Here is a 17,346-nt window from a genome sequence, read left to right as displayed (position 1 = left end):
CATTAGTGGATTGATCGTCACTGGTGGCCTCGGCCACCCGAATTACGTTCAGGCGGTGGCCACCAGAGCTGAGGACTACTACATCCACATGATGGACTTGGCCAGGAAGGCAGCAGGTAATTATAACCTGAGAATAGAGATCGTGGAGGGGATAGAAGGGAAGGAACTGGCAGACTTTACAGACATTGTTTATGCATGCTCATTCTTCGACTTGAGTGCATTACATAAGTGCCTGACGGACTTCCCCCTCGTTGTACCCTTTAAACGGGAACAGGAACAGCCAAGCGTGAATGAAATACTGTCTCGCTGTCTAAAGTATATGGCTGACCAGCTCCGGCAACTTGGGGAGAAGCACACAGGCAAAGGCGGCTTTCTCCCAGTGTGGAAGGCATTCCAGCTGGAGCTTGCGCTGGAGGAGGCATTATACGGGCACCCCTTGTCCAACATGGACAGACAGTACTCTGCAGCACTCGGGACCAGCTCGCTGCACGAATTCAGTGCAACCAACATGCGGGGCTTCATGGGCCTGGGTGCAGCAACTGGTGCAGCTGTTGACGACTGCCCACCTCCTCTGGCACACTGGACAAGGGACACACTCCAGATGAAAAGAATCGAGAGGCTATTTGCTCTCACATTGACTCTCGAGTGCGAGCCTTCCGTGCTGGGACCTGAGCTTGTAAAACTCCTGCTGAAAGACCTCTTCAGGAGGAACGACGGCATCTTCATCTCAGAGCTGCAAGGGGAAAAATGCCCAGAGAATTTAAAGGGACACATTAATCTGGCTGCACTGACGGAGAACCTGGCCACCAGAGACTCCTTCCCGACCCCATTCACCTTTGCCCGGGCGAGGAAGCTTGTTGAAGGGGAAGGGAAGAATGTACAAGAATGCCTGAGAGCAGGATTCCTTGAGCTGAAGGTCAGGTGGTTCCCAGACATTAAGTACCGCGACATAAAGGGAACAAGGAGGGCTTCTTGGAACTTGATTGATTATGTAGAGATACATAATGAAGACAGGGAGCCTTCCATCGAGTCCCAGGCCATGGCCATAGTGGGAGATGTGGCCATGGAGATGGAGCGCCGTGGACTGTGCTACGCCAGGACCCTTGAAAGGTACAGAGAGCATGGAATGCCATGGCTGGCGCAAGTGATGAAGAGGATTCCGGGGAAGACTGAAAAACACACACGGAACAAGGTCTTGGTGCTGGTCAGCTCAGTGGGACTTATCATGAATAAGGATTTTGTGTCATATGAGAAAGTGAAGGACCTACTCCTGGAGCTGAAGATGACACAGGCAGAGCTCCAAAAGTACAGGATCCTTTCAACGTCAGTCTGTGAAAAGGTTTTCGGCTTCACTCTCTATAAGCTCCACTATGACATTCTTTATCGAATGGGGAACCCAAAACCCCATGCGGAGAAAAAGTTGCCTCCAGATCTCCCCCTGGAGATGGAGGAAGAGGATGCACCTGTACTTGAAGAGGATGAGGAACCTGACCTATTGCAGACGAGAGCTGTGTACATGCCCGCTCAAACCAGCAGACACTGGACACAGCAGGAAGAGGGATTTATCAACCTTGATCCAACAATCTCCACTGGCGTGGCGTACAAGGAGTATGTCGGACAATGCAAAGCAGCAAGACTACCTGCAAGGTCGTACAAGGGCTTTGGGAGAAAGCGAAGAGACCTTCTCAGGGATGCATAGGCATACAAGCTGATTTCCTGTTCTAATCATGTCCTTTCTTTATTTTGACTTTATGCTTAGAACTAGCACAGTAGGACATATTTGTTTATCTTTTGAATCCACTTTAAGACAAGTGTGAATTTGATTTCTGTTGTAGTTGATCTTGAAGAAGTGTGATCTCAGTTCATTTTGTGGTGTTCACAAGTTCCACTGTAAATAGAGGTATTTAAAATAAAAAAAAACCAAAAAAAAAAACCACCCCTCACATGGACTCTGCCTTGACGTGGCGTGAGGGCTTACGTGTCCCTCTGGGATACAACCAAAGAGTCCAGCAGCTGATCAGCGACCAGCTGAACCTCCAGGCCATAACAGTGAAGGACAGAGCAGTATACTTCCTGTCCCTCACCCTCCTGTCACTGCCTGGAGGTTCAGCTGGTCGCTGATCAGGTGTTTCTCTCCCTATCACTATCTCTCTCTCCAGGGCGGAACTGATTACGGGTTTACGCCCTCGGGCCAGCTCTCGGAGGAAGAAACACCTGTGCCTCGTCAGTGTGGATTGCATTTAAGCCAGGAAACAACGGTTGTTTTTCGCTGGATTTGTAAGAATCGCGTAAGTGAAATTCTAGCAAGTGTTTTTCCGTGTCGTTGTGTGTTTGAAACTAACAAGCGTTTCCTTATGCGCAGACCCTCTGGACTGTTTTCCCTGGTGTTCCCTGAGTGGCGAGTGTTCGAGTGGATTCCTGTGATTGTTTGGAGAGAAACGAGAGTTTTCCCCTGGATTTCCCCCCGGAGCCATGCCCGTTTCACCTTTTGTATATACACTTGTTGGACACTGTACGTTAATAAATTCTCTTGTGTGCATCCATCCCCGGAGTGCAGCGCGTGACTCCAAGTTGCACACCGTGACGCCTTCCCCACAAAGTTACCTGAATACATACCTGTTCACCAAGCACACACCTACCTACATACTTACCTGGTCGTAGCGAATACTCACCTGAATACTGTGCAAATGTTGAATAATGAAAATTAAAACAATTTGATCAACGTTTGTTGTTACTATTTATTAAATTTTATTTTCAGTTGTTCATGACGGGACAAACAGTGTTGGGGGAAAGAGAAAGATGAGAGAGATGAGAGAGAAAGATGAAGGAACAGAAAAACTGGGCAACAGGGACAGTGAGAAAGGACACAAAAGAAAAAAAAATCTCCCGTTTTTGGTTCACATTAACTTAAATAGATATTTTTTTGAAGAACATTTGATTTTTTGAAAGACAATTTAAAAAAGAGGAAAAGAAAAAAAGACTGGACACCATGGAAAACGGCTGGACTGTGGTGCGCTATGGCCGCCGGCGCCAACGTGACCGCCAAGTGTTCTGGGACGGGTACGGGTACGCTCCTTTTCCTCTCGGAGAAGGGATTATCTTCCACAACCTAACCCTAACAGTGTACAGTGACTGATCAGGCAGTACAGTTTTAGGAACCTTTTTAACTGAGGCAGGATGGCATTTTGGTTTTTAATCAGAATCTACCCTTCAGCCAGAATTCATTTAAAGAGCTGTGGGAACAGCTACCTGTGACTGAATCTCTGTCCGTCAGTTTGGACACTACCTCAACCGTGAACAGCAATACAACGGGTCATGATGAAACCTGGAGGCCAGATGACACCATGGAGATGTTTCAGATCATCAATGAGCAGCAATTAGCTGAAAACTTTGGTGAAAATCTCTTTGAGCTGCCAAATGACATTTTGCAAAAAGACGGCATTACACCTGCAGCCTCCACTGTTCCGGTTACGACAGATTACCCTGGCGAATGTGGGTTTCAGCTGAGATTCCAAAAGTCTGGAACAGCAAAATCAGTGACTTCAACTTGGTGGGGAAAATGCAAAGCAAACGTGTGGTCGCAAATTTTGAAGCCACCCTGATAACCTTCTCCCACCAACGATGTGGAGATCCAAGCCTTTTAGATCCAGTTAAAATCAAGACACTTAAAACGATGATAAATGCAAAGACTGGTAACAGCGCAAAGAACCATAAAGCAAGAGAATTTTTAAAAAACTATGAGAAATAAACTAGGCTCTGCCCATGACTCAATCTTTGCCTCTCTTCCTACCTCATCTCCTCTAACTCCATCTGCTGTCCATCTGAGAAAAAGGCACAATTTGCTATTGCATTAGTCTATTATTTAAATTGTCCACATTTAACAATTCTTCACCTAATCCACAATAAAGTAATGATAAAAACTGTTATGGAACCTAGAAATTGTATTTGTTATTGTTTTTATACTTGGATCTGTTGTGCCAAAGTAGGTATCCCCGACAGAATTTGTTTCCCCTGTGCTGGGAGCACGCAGGAAGTACTGATGTTTTCATTTTGTGAAAAATTAGTATCGTTACATTACCATACAACAGAAAATTATATATATATATGGAAAAGCCGACGTAGGACAGTTTTCCAGTTTCATTGTACTACTGTACTATGTATGACTGTGCAATGACATTAAAGAGTTATCTCATCTCACGGGGTATCAGATGGGATTATTTTAATAAAACATTAACATTTTGGCTGATAACTATTTTTATTCTCCTGTAACTTTACTCTAAAAAGAGCTAAATCCTCTAAAGTTTCAGGAGTAATGCGTCATAATAAGAAGTGTTTGTGAATGAAAAATCAGCAATGTGGGATACTGTTTGTCCGTGATTTACACAGGGGGAACAAATTGTGGCAGGATCAGCCTGATATTATTTGTATCGCACTATAACTTCGTTGTATAAAGAGCTAACATCTCAAAAATGTCAGGAGTAGTTAGTCATTATGAGAAGTGTTTGTAAAATTTGCCACCGACATCCATGTGATCAACAACAGACACACGTCATTGCCCTTCGTGGTCTAAACCAATCAGAGATAGTCAGGGGCGGGACCTCTGTAAATGTCCTTGGTCCAGCTGAAAGTGCAGGTGGATAGAGAAAGGTGAGTAGCTTGAATGAAGCGATACCGATTCATTAAATCCTGAATTGAATGAATATAAATGTATTTTACCAGAAACGCCAGAGTCTCAGGCTAAAGCTCACAAAACTATTTCAACAACAACCAGCGAATGAGAGCAGGAAACGGTAAACACAGAGCGGACCGGCGCATCAGAATTAGCTTAGCCGCCGTCGGGGCTGAAAGCCAAAAGCTCACTAATTCTGATTCGTCGTGTCTGAATCGTCTTTACGTCTTTTTTGCGCAAGATTCTGGGCTGCAGGTTTTGTCTCTCTTCAACCAAAATTCACTAGGCCAGCAGCAAAAGAAGAACCAAACTATGCTTCACATTTGATAAATATCGTCGTTAATTCCCTATTACTTTTGCTGTTTTGCTTCCAACACGATAAAAACCACAGTTCATGCACAGCTCTCGCTCTGTACTTCAAGAAAAGTTTCCCATCTCAAACATGTGTTTTCCGCATTACTCATTTGCTTATTACCCATCAGTCTACCGTTGTTTACAGCGCTGGCGGCCGCTGTCTTTTCTTTTCTTTGTACTTAAATGACCTCGGACAAGAAAGAATAATTTCTGCTGTTCAATACTGAAGAAATGTAAACTTTTTCAAATTGGGTATAATTGCAGAATATTTTTAAGGTTATCTGCTATAAAATCCATGCCAGGAAAATCTCCTTCATGTTTTTTTTTTCTATTTTATTCTCAGTTACTTTGACACAACGGCATGTGCTGTGATGTTCACATCTCTGATAAAGTTTAGTGTCAGTACTGATAAATGATCAGAATTACAAGATTTCTCACTGTCTGAGGAAAAATTGCACCAAATCGAATCTGGACCTTGTGAAGCGGAATCAAGTGGATTATAGAAATCAGTGATGATACCCAGCCCTAGTGAATATCCTAGGACCGACAGAAGTGGATATAACTGACCGTGGGCAATGAGAAAAGATGAAAAGAACGATTGATAACTTTTTTGTCAAGTTAAGGCCTGATCGATCTGAAATTCATAGCCAGTGCTCTGACAGGGAGCCATCAATCTTTGAACGCTGATTTGGGTGCGCCCAACTTTTTTTTTTTAATGGTGTGCATAAGAAAAAAAGTTTTGCGCACTCAGAGAGAGACAGTGACACTTGCTGTGGATTTGGAAAAAAAAAACACACAGAAAAACCAAAGAGAAGGACAGGCACACAAGTCGATTTGTACCGCATTGAGCCAGCAGAGGGAGCCCCTCTGGTTCAATCCCAGTTGCACAGCAGCTAACCAGCTAACCAGCTTCTGTGTGTGTGTGTGTGTGTGTGTGTGTGTGTGTGTGTGTGTGTGTGTGTGTGTGTGTGACAGAGAGAGAGAGAGAGAGAGTGACACTTGCTGTGTATTTAAGAAACAAACGCTCAAAGAAACCAAACAGAATGACACAGGCAGAAAGACACTGTTTTATTTTGGTAACCAATGATGCATTTCTTCTCCCCTTGTACAGGGCCTTTTATGACAGGAACAGGAACCACAGAGCGTCAGCCGCACACATCGAAGCTGCACAGGGCACACGCGGCGCCACGCAGAATAAATGACGTTCCTGAGCCAAAGCCGAAGCCCAGCCACCCACGCTTCCTCGTCCTGACACCTTTAAGGAGCACACACCAGCCACAGGTACACATTACAATCTTACACAATCTTACACAATGGCCCAGCATCACAACAGGTCCTCTCCTGACACTGAAAATCTCTCCTGATTTCTGTTGTTTTTCCCTCATCTCTGAGCCGCTGAGTGTGAGTGTGTGTGTGTGTGTGTGTGTGTGTGTGTGTGTGTGGGTGGGTGTGTGTGAGAGAGAGAGAGAGAGAGACACTTGCTGTGGATTTAAAAATTTAAAAAAACACACAGAAAACCCAAAGAGAAAAAGAGGCACAGAAGTCGATTTGTACCGCATTGAGTTGCAAAGCAGCTGACCAGCTTGTGTGTGTGTGTGTGTGTGTGTGTCTCTTTTACACAAAAAATACATGTGAGTGCACTTGCAACAACTTTTAATATGCAATGTACAGGACTTGCCAGCTAGGCGCCATCCTGTGGACCAAACATGCAATTGAAAGATGTTATTTTCGCCGGTATAACTCCTTCTGACACTTTGTACCGCATTGAGCCAGCAGAGGGAGCACCTCTTGTTCAATCCCAGTGGCACAGCAGCTGCTCTGCTTCTGTGTGTGTGTGTGTGTGAGAGAGAGAGAGAGAGAGAGAGAGAGAGAGAGAGAGAGAGAGAGAGAGAAATTAAAAAGCAATGAAATTCAAATTTTGCACTACAGACCTCACAGTGTCTGTGTGTGTGCTTTGGTGTGTGTGTGTGTGTGTGTGTGTGTGTGTGTGTGTGTGTGTGTGTGTGTGTGTGTGTGTGTGTGTGACAGAGAGAACAGACAGAGAGAGAGAGAGAGAGACACTTGCTGTGGATTTAAAAATTTAAAAAAACACACAGAAAACCCAAAGAGAAAAAGAGGCACAGAAGTCGATTTGTACCGCGTTGAGTTGCAAAGCAGCTGACCAGCTTGTGTGTGTGTGTGTGTGTGTGTGTGTGTGTGTGTGTGTGTGTGTCTCTTTTACACAAAAAATACATGTGAGTGCACTTGCAACAACTTTTAATATGCAATGTACAGGACTTGCCAGCTAGGCGCCATCCTGTGGACCAAACATGCAATTGAAAGATGTTATTTTCGCCGGTATAACTCCTTCAGACACTTTGTACCGCATTGAGCCAGCAGAGGGAGCACCTCTTGTTCAATCCCAGTTGCACAGCAGCTGCTCTGCTTCTGTGTGTGTGTGAGAGAGAGAGAGAGAGAGAGAGAGAGAGAGAGAGAGAGAGAGAGAGAGAGAGAGAGAGAGAGAAATTAAAAAGCAATGAAATTCAAATTTTGCACTACAGACCTCACAGTGTCTGTGTGTGTGCTTTGGTGTGTGTGTGTGTGTGGGTGGGTGTGTGTGAGAGAGAGAGAGAGAGAGAGAGAGAGAGAGAGTGACACTTGCTGTGTATTTAAGAAACAAACGCTCAAAGAAACCAAACAGAATGACACAGGCAGAAAGACACTGTTTTATTTGTGGTAACCAATGATGCATTTCTTCTCCCCTTGTACAGGGCCTCTTGAAGCCATATGTGGACGAGCAGATGACATAGTGCTCCACAGGCCTGCTTCTGCTGCCTGCTCCTCTACCCACCTGCTGCAGAGGCTTCTGTGAAGGGAAACTGCTACATGTTATGTCACCAATCCCTGCCATGCTGCGTGTCTAACGACCCGGCAGGGCCTGCTGAGTACAGTGGTGGTGGACCCAGGCCCTCTGCACCTTCCTTTCTCCGATTGGGACCGTTTTGTCCCATCCTTTTTGGTCCGATTCGCCATATCTCCAGAACCGAAGAAGCCATCGGCGTGGCCTCTTCGCCACAGCGTCCGGCACCCACCAAAACCCCCACCTAGACACCAACCTAACCCCTAATTATTGCTAGTTATTTTAATTTTTACCTGTCGTCTTGTGTTCCAGTCGGTCGCAGCAGCAGTGTGTTACCAGTCGCCAATACTCTCCTCTTTAGTTTGAGAAGTCTCCTTTTGTATTAACTATGCTTTTCCAAAAACGTCTATCTTTGTGTACACGTTGAATGAATGTTAATGGGAGACCAGTTCTTTGGGGGGTTTTTTTGGGGGTTTTTTGTGGACAATCCTTGTCAGTGTTGGAGGAGGACTGTGAAGGACGACCGTTTTGCTCTCCCTGACATTTCGTATTAATGCTGGTCAAGAACAAAAATGAGAATGACACTGCTGGAAGTTATCACATCACTATAGTTTCTTTTAATAAGCACTTTTTAAAACTTTATATATTTATAATGCAAGGTAGCTAATGAGTAGACATACTGAGTTTGTGGGTCTCGTCTTTATGACATGTTTAAAAAAAAAAAAAAGAGAGAGAGAAAAAGATTTGACTGTTTGTCCTCAAACTTTCAGACTCTGCTTTTGTTTCCCCAGCCCCGATTTCTGAGTGAAGGTACGCGTTTCAGGATATTTCATTGAAATATTGCTCTAATATTTTCAGTTTAGTTCTGGCACAAGGCACACAACACAGACACACTGAGCTCGGCCTGAAGAAGGCGAAGGAACGCCGAAACGTCGCGAAGAGCTCAGTAGATGCGCGTAAACCCAAGATGGGCAATTTTTTGAACTGGGGCAGGGGTACCACCATCCTGTCCCACGGTGGAGAGTTCATCTCAAGGAACCGGCGATTGCTGGTTCCCTGATCTTTTTTCAACACCCTAACCCTTTACCACAGACGTGGAGTCAGGACCCGCTGTTCACTTTCAGTCAGTACACTGAAAATGAGTTTCATCAGACTAACCACAAATGTACGACAGTCAAGAACTTCTGCAGCTCTGAGCCAAGTTTCCTAAACACTCTGCAGTATGAGGAGGACGAGTTCTTTAGAAAACTGATAGCTGCAGAAGGACAAACCTCAACTCAAAAATCTTTAAAACGCCTTCATTCTTCTCATATGATTAATGAGAAGGAAAACGGGACACCACTGTCTTATAATTCCCCAGGAACAAACTCCTCTTTCTCTCATTTCAGACCTGTTTCAAATCATAAGCAGACACAACCAAAAACCGGCTCACCTAATCAAACCAAATCCTAACTTTAAGCCACTATCCAGTCCTGTCCCCCTTCTCTCCTCATACCGGTACCCACAGTTCAGACCCCACCTCAGGCCCCTTACTGCCTGAGGAGGGGTCTGAAGTATTTTCCAGCCTTATAAAGAAAGGGAAGACTGAAGTGGCAGACTGTCATGCAAAAAGCGAGCATCTCCTCCTTGCACTGCTTACAGTCAAATGACAAAATATGTGAACTCTTTTTAAACAGGAAAAAGGAAGAAATTGTACACCAGAGGGGGCAAGAAGGAGAAAACTTGAATATAAACTCAAAAGAAAAACCGCTGTTCCTTCCCTCCCCCAGAAGGCAATAGAATATCATCATGTTAAATGCCACTTTTGGGGGGGGGGGTAAAATTACTTGACAAATATGTTTCTCTTTTTTGTTATTTCGTCCCTCTTTGTTACAGCTACAGGAGGACAATAAACAGAAGAAGGAGAGCGGCACCAAAGAGGCGAAAAAACGAAAGAGCGCACCACCTCCTGACACCACATCCACAAAGAAGTCCAAATGTACCTCCAGTGCTGAGGGGGACGACAAGGAGGTTTTTCTCCTCCCTGTTCGTGGGCGTGAGCGTTACGAGATGTTGAAGAAGATCAATGACGGTTTGGAGCTGCTTGACAAGGACAGCAAAAGCAAGTCAAAGGTCTCAGTGAAGCATGAGGTTCCCGTGCCCTCCAGTGGAAAGAGGCTGCTCCAGAGAGGAGAGAGGAGTGACAGCGACTAAGATGCCCATCACCTCAATTTCGAAAACAAATGTCACCTTTTTGTCTAAGCCTTTAGGATTATTTCAGGTTTTAAATGCCCATTTAAAAACCAAAATGCCATCCTGCCTCAGTTAAAACGGTTCCTGAAACTGTACTGCCTGATTAGTCACTGCACTGACATACTGTTGTGTTCAGTTATGTTTTTCTTTTCTTTTTAAAAAAAAAACAAAAAAAACAACAACCCTATGTTCCTAATTGGGTTAGAGCCGTTCAGCATGGTTTGAGTGAGATTAAGAATGATCCTTGTCATAACGAGTCACTGCCGTTTATTTAAATAAAGTTCAAAGCTAGGCTTGCAAAACTTGAATGGAATTTGCCTCTGATGTTGCTGTATTACTGTGCTACAGTCCTGTCGCACCATGTCATTTTTAAAAAAAGAAATGTATATATTTTGCATGATTGTCTGGGAAATGCAACCACCTCTGCGCAACCTTGATTCATATGCAATATGTAATCATGTTTGTGTAACATGAAAGAAAAAAGAGAAAAAATGATGATAAATGCAAAGACTGGTAACAGCGCTAAGAACCATAAAGCAAGAGAATTTTTAAAAAACTGTGAGAAATAAACTACACTGTAAAAAAAATAACCCTATTCAAATTAAAAAAAATGATGTCCAGTTGTCACATCCAAAATATTTGGCTTTATAGAATCCAAATTGAGTCACTTGATATGACCTGATACTTTTATGTTGATATAAACAATATTACTAGACTTGACTGAAACTTTAAATTTTGCATTGATCCAAATTGATTTTTTTACATAGAACCATATTTTAATTATTGAACCAAGCTAATATATTGAAATTTAACCAACCTAATGTATTCACATCGAACCAAATTAACATGAACTAATATGTTTGTGTTGAAGCCAGGTAATTGATTTACATATATTCAAACTATATTTTTTACATTTCATTTCAGTTCAAAAATGCTCTGCATTTCCTATAAAAAACAAGACAGTTGGCCAACCAATTGTTTCAAAATTATTTATTGTTCCAAACCATTTTAACTATAATCAATAGAGAGGATTAGTAATATACAGATTTAGTGCTACGGCAGAAATGATTAGAGAAATGTTTGTTTTATAAAACCTGCAATCTTTTGAAAACCAGTATAAAACCTGCAACCTGTCTAAAACTGGCATAAAACCATTATAAAAACTCTTTTTAAACCAATTTGCAAGTACTCAAAAATGTTTATATGTGCACTGTGCCTGTACAATGTAAAAAAAAAAAAAATCTACACATGTATCAATGAAATCAACTTAAATCTCCCTTTCAAATGGGTGTTCTTATAAATTTTGAATGTAGAATACCACTGCAGGCCAACCAAGCACACATGCACATGCATGTGCACATACACATGCACACATGCATGCAAACACACTACTGTGCAGTGTTAAGTTCACAATTAAGTTTGCGAATCTTAGAGGTCATCTTGTTAAAGTCAAGCTCCATCATAATCTTTTGAAGAGCCTCAAAGGTGAACCTGAATCCTCGTGGATATTCCATATTAAGAGCATAACAGAGTCCAAAGACCATTGCCACTCCAGCTGCCACAGAAGGCAACTCATTCAGGACTTCCACACCATCAATGATTATCCCGATGTCTCGAGGCTGATGTAGGAGGCTTGAGTTGTCCCTGAAGACGAAGAGTGCCATGGTGGTACTCTGCAGCTCTTCCTCAGCTTCATCTTTCTGGGATATCTTGAGGTAAAATATGGAACAAAATGTACAAGTGAAGAACTGAAGTCTGGCACACCTGATAAATCTTTGACCATAATAAACTACTATTTTGATAGTTGTTTGGTCACAGACTATTAGAACAATTATTTGACTAATCAGATTGTGAATTGCATAATCATTAAATTAAATCAATGGTGGAACATTTTCATAAATGTTCCACAAAGCCCAAGAAAAAAAAAAAGAAAACAATACAGAACCCTAAGATATTAACTTGATGAGTTGATTAATCGTTGCTGTCCTACATTAATCACTGCATTTAATAGCAGAGTTGTCAAATTTACATCAAGAGACTGCATCTCATGTAGAGACAGAACAGATATGGACATACCATGTATTCTTTTATCAAGTCCTCAACACATCAGCAAGGTGAATGAGAGGATAATGAGGGAGAGTCTAGATTATTATGAAATGTTTAAAAAGGATGTGCAGTGTAAATGCAAAATGATACCTGTTCAGATTAAATGAAAATGTATGCTTCAGCCATGGAATGGATGGAGCGATCTGTGGTTCTGAAAGCATACAGAAAAAAAAGAATAATGTTACTTCTCTATAAAACACATTACATAGAAAAACCAAGAAATACGTAACATGACATACCAAACAGTCTACAGACCAGCCATTAGCGACTAAGTTTGGCATAGGGTCAATTTTTTGCTGTTAAAATTAAAATTTCTTCAGAAAATGCACATTTTTCCGAGCTGCGCCTGAAAGTCAATTGAAGGAATTAGTCTTATGTCATTGATCTTATATGCTGGCTTGTTATTTCTGTCTCTAAATCATGCACATTAATAATTATCTTTTGCGCTCGGTGTACACACACATAACACACAGATATTTATATGAAGAGAGACAAACGTGCGCGCACAAACACAAGCTTGTGTCTAGAAACCGCGAGCTCACCAGAAAAATTCAAACGAAGCGGAGCACGGAGTTATACTATGAATGTTATGAACTATGAACTTATGCTAGCTAGCTTTATCCACCACCGATGCATCGTGGTAACGCTAGCTAGTTAGGCAAAAAGCCGTTTTTTACCAGTATACTAACTTGTATTCCCGACTGTGATGGTCGGTTTCTGGTAACCAGTTCTAACGTTGCGCAGGATAGCTAGCTAGCTTATAGCTAGCAGCTACAATCATGCAAAAATTAGGGGTGGCTGTCGACCCAGCTTAAATGGGGTTATTTTCTGCGATTTTGGCAATACAAATTATAAAAGCTTTTGTAACACACTTGGCTTTACTTACGTTTATTTTCAGATGAAATTAATCAAAGATGTGACATGATGTTTCCAGCAGCCATGCAGAATAAAAATGGGTCCCGGTCTATTTCTGGTGGGCGTGTTCAAGTGCAAATCACTTTGACTCAAATTAAAGATATTATCTGTTCAGCATGAAAAGAAATATATGTTTTGAGAGAAATCAAAAACTTTGCGTTGCGATGTTCACAATCCTGTACTGACACTATGGGCACATTTTTAGAAATCTATTTAATTCCACAGAAAGGTTAGCCACTTTAGTGTTTCACTTGTGACCTATTTATAGCTCACTGAAGATGGTTTTAAAATGCAACAATGTTCGGAGATAGAGAGAAAAAAAAAAAAGAACTTTGGTGCAGGTGCAGGTGCAGTCTTTATGTAGCTTTCTGGTGACCTTAAAAGAACCTTTACGAAGCCCGTTGACAGGCCTTTAATCGAATGATCGGTTGGTTGATTGATAACAGAAAAAAATGACACATAAGATGGACATAAAGGACTGAAAACACCAAGAGCAAAATATTGCATCGCACTCATTTATGTAGTTTATTTTTAGATTAGATAATTTTGCAAAATAACGCAGCAAAATAAATAATAAGAGCCGGGATGTGCAGACTATTTAGCACTGAAAAAACTCCGTCCATGTGAACAGAATCAGGTGTTACCTTACCTGTTGATTAAATATCAAGACTATTTAGCAATAAGCTTACTTTAAAGGCTCGTAATAGGTGAACTGTCTTGGTATAGTTGAGTCACGCAGAGTTCATGGTCCATGTTGTGTTACTTGTTGTTTGTGTGTGTGTGTGTCACCCGATGACCCCTGGCGCCGGAGCGTCTAGACTACATTAGAGATGTGTCACAGCAAAGAGCCGCACCTGCGCTCAAAGAGAGCACATACATAGAGGTGAGATGAGGATAAATGGATAGATGCGGTCCTTTTTCGAAGCTGAGCGCACAGTTGTATTTCCTGCACAATCACACACGAAGTGAGGCTGTGTTTATGCCGGTTATACCATGAATATACACCCTGCAGGCACCACTTGTTTGTCAAACTGTTTATGAAGCAAAAGTCACATTTCTGTTTATTTACAAAGCAAAAAGAAGGGGGGAAAAGAGGCGTAGGAGGGGGTGGAGCGTGCGCACTAGCATACCGGCGACGGCTGTTTCCTTTCACTAAAAGGAAAAAAATAATAAAATGTGTACTTCACGTTACGGTTGAAACTGGGGGGGTTTTTTTTGTGTTTTTTTAATTTTTATTTTATAGAAACAATTTTTGCTCATAACCAATTGACAGGGGATTTCTTAAAATCACCCCGCAGTTCTTCAGCTGAGACACCTGAGTTAGAAAACACAAACACTGCAGCTGTCTTTGTACAAACTTGTACAAACTCTGTTTTGACCTTGTATACTGTATTTCCCCAGCCCCTCTATTTTGAAACTAAAACTATTGAACCTTAATTCAATTTCTCACTTCACATAATCGTTTCACTTTTGCCTTGAAGTGTTACTTTTAATTTAATTTAATTATTTTTTTATGACGCATGTTCTCTGGTGAGTTCAGGTACATCTGTAACTTCAAGTGGAAGAGTTGCATGTGAGTTAAAAATTTTCTATAATACCAAAAAAAAAAAAAAAAAGACAAAATACTGACGTTTTTGTCGAATAATCTGTCTGACATGAGGGATAATATAGCATTTGCATTTTAACTAAAAGACTCGCGCACTGACACTATGGGCACATTTTTAGAAATCTATTTAATTCCACAGAAAGGTTAGCCACTTTAGTGTTTCACTTGTGACCTATGAAGTACCCCCGAAATTGTATCATATTAAACAACAACAACAACAACAATAACAACAACAACAACAATAAACACTCGAGGACTTTAAAGAGTTTAATTTTTACCGAGGTTTGAGAGCGCTCACCCCGGCTCGGGGCTCCACAGATGTGATGGATGAGGGCTCCTTGCTGCAGACTGCAGCGGAGTGTTTGACAGTCAAACTTGAAACAGTCTTTGGAACTGAAACGGTCTCTGCCAACACGAACACATACCCCAAACAGTTCGGTAAATATGTACAGTTTCTCGCAGCTTCAGTTTTCAGCAGCTACCAGAACTTGCCTACGGTCTGCATCCTCCCAGCAGCCTCGCACTTCATCTGCGGGCAGTACTTGCGTGTGTGAGCGCTGTCACCGGTGGCTTCGCAGATCGGGCAAGTGTAGTTCCGGAGGACGGGGCAGAAAACTTTCCCGTCGTCTGATTTGAGCTTGTGAGATAGGTACACCCTCGGAGTCTCCCCGTTCTGCTTGCATAAGCGGCAGTAGTCCGAGGATGAGGCGCTGCTGCTGGTGTCCGACGCGCTGCTGGTCGGACTGGACTGTGATGAGTTTTTGGAGGATTTCTTCCCCCGAGTGGAAGTGTGGACCTTACTCCAAGGGGGCGCTTGTCCCTTCTTTGGACGCTCGGTGTCTCGGTTATCAACCTCACGGTTGCTGCACAGTTTCTCGAACACTTGGCTCAGATTCATGTAGTCGTGCCACATGTTAAAGCTGTCCCCACCAGTGAGGATCGAGTTCTGGACCTCCAGTCGTCTCGGCATTGTGGTCATTTTTTGGCAGAAGTAAAACTGAGAGTGTGTTTGGAGCGCCTCATATTTATAGCTCACTGAAGATGGTTTTAAAATGCAACAATGTTCGGAGATAGAGAGAAAAAAAAAAAAGAACTTTGGTGCAGGTGCAGGTGCAGTCTTTATGTAGCTTTCTGGTGACCTTAAAAGAACCTTTACGAAGCCCGTTGACAGGCCTTTAATCGAATGATCGGTTGGTTGATTGATAACAGAAAAAAATGACACATAAGATGGACATAAAGGACTGAAAACACCAAGAGCAAAATATTGCATCGCACTCATTTATGTAGTTTATTTTTAGATTAGATAATTTTGCAAAATAACGCAGCAAAATAAATAATAAGAGCCGGGATGTGCAGACTATTTAGCACTGAAAAAACTCCGTCCATGTGAACAGAATCAGGTGTTACCTTACCTGTTGATTAAATATCAAGACTATTTAGCAATAAGCTTACTTTAAAGGCTCGTAATAGGTGAACTGTCTTGGTATAGTTGAGTCACGCAGAGTTCATGGTCCATGTTGTGTTACTTGTTGTTTGTGTGTGTGTGTGTGTCACCCGATGACCCCTGGCGCCGGAGCGTCTAGACTACATTAGAGATGTGTCACAGCAAAGAGCCGCACCTGCGCTCAAAGAGAGCACATACATAGAGGTGAGATGAGGATAAATGGATAGATGCGGTCCTTTTTCGAAGCTGAGCGCACAGTTGTATTTCCTGCACAATCACACACGAAGTGAGGCTGTGTTTATGCCGGTTATACCATGAATATACACCCTGCAGGCACCACTTGTTTGTCAAACTGTTTATGAAGCAAAAGTCACATTTCTGTTTATTTACAAAGCAAAAAGAAGGGGGGGAAAGAGGCGTAGGAGGGGGTGGAGCGTGCGCACTAGCATACCGGCGACGGCTGTTTCCTTTCACTAAAAGGAAAAAAATAATAAAATGTGTACTTCACGTTACGGTTGAAACTGGGGTTTTTTTTTGTGTTTTTTTAATTTTTATTTTATAGAAACAATTTTTGCTCATAACCAATTGACAGGGGATTTCTTAAAATCACCCCGCAGTTCTTCAGCTGAGACACCTGAGTTAGAAAACACAAACACTGCAGCTGTCTTTAACTCGCGAGGGCAGTCATGGACGCAAGACCTGCGTCTCATCACTGCTGCTTTGTGAATGTCTGTCTGTGAAAAGCGCTTAATAAATAAAGTTTACTTACTTACTTACTTACTTACTTACTGAGCCTGCAGTTCAGAAATTTAACCATTAGATGGAGTCATTGCCAAAGCAATGACTCCATCTAATTGCTATGACTTTTGGTGTTTATTTTGGACCTTAACTCGCCCCACAGTTTTGAGACAAGGTTCACATATGATATATCATTGTGTGCGGCTGGAGCTGGAATGAGTTGCTATGACTTTTGGTGTTTATTACTTCTATAGTTTTTTAAATATGAATATTTTAATGCAAGTTTTTTCCCATTGAAATGAATGGAGAACAAGAAAACTTCATTTGTGGTGTGCTGGCTCACTCTAGTGGTATGTCGGGAGTAATGGAGGCGGCCGCTGTGTCCCTGTGGTTGGCCTACTTGTCAGATATCGACAAATCCTACACTACAGACCAGTTGACAG

General features: G+C 42.3%; 1 protein-coding gene and 1 long non-coding RNA gene across 2 annotated transcripts; one reads left to right on the top strand and one right to left on the bottom strand.

Moving 5' to 3' along the window:
- Positions 1–4,591: 4,591 nt before the first annotated feature.
- Positions 4,592–8,871, top strand: LOC146640561 (uncharacterized). Its single transcript, XR_014910019.1, has 3 exons — positions 4,592–4,647; positions 6,135–6,304; positions 7,774–8,871. It is a non-coding gene; the product is annotated as an uncharacterized LOC146640561 (long non-coding RNA).
- A 6,102-nt stretch (positions 8,872–14,973) lies between these two features.
- LOC146640560 (nanos homolog 2-like) lies at positions 14,974–15,772 on the bottom strand. Its single transcript, XM_085400106.1, has one exon. It carries the CDS (start codon positions 15,698–15,700, stop codon positions 15,200–15,202), a length of 501 nt encoding a protein of 166 aa, XP_085256232.1. The 5' UTR covers positions 15,701–15,772; the 3' UTR covers positions 14,974–15,199.
- Between the last annotated feature and the right edge of the window lie 1,574 nt (positions 15,773–17,346).

The sequence above is a fragment of the Rhamphochromis longiceps genome, unplaced genomic scaffold (genome assembly GCF_057381845.1).
Source record: "Rhamphochromis longiceps isolate RC_006_pf unplaced genomic scaffold, R_longiceps_female_GT1.1 unmapped_scaffold_5, whole genome shotgun sequence".
Taxonomy (NCBI): Eukaryota; Metazoa; Chordata; class Actinopteri; order Cichliformes; family Cichlidae; genus Rhamphochromis; species Rhamphochromis longiceps.
Note: the sequence above shows the minus strand (reverse complement) of the source record. Positions and strands in the feature narration are given on the sequence as shown.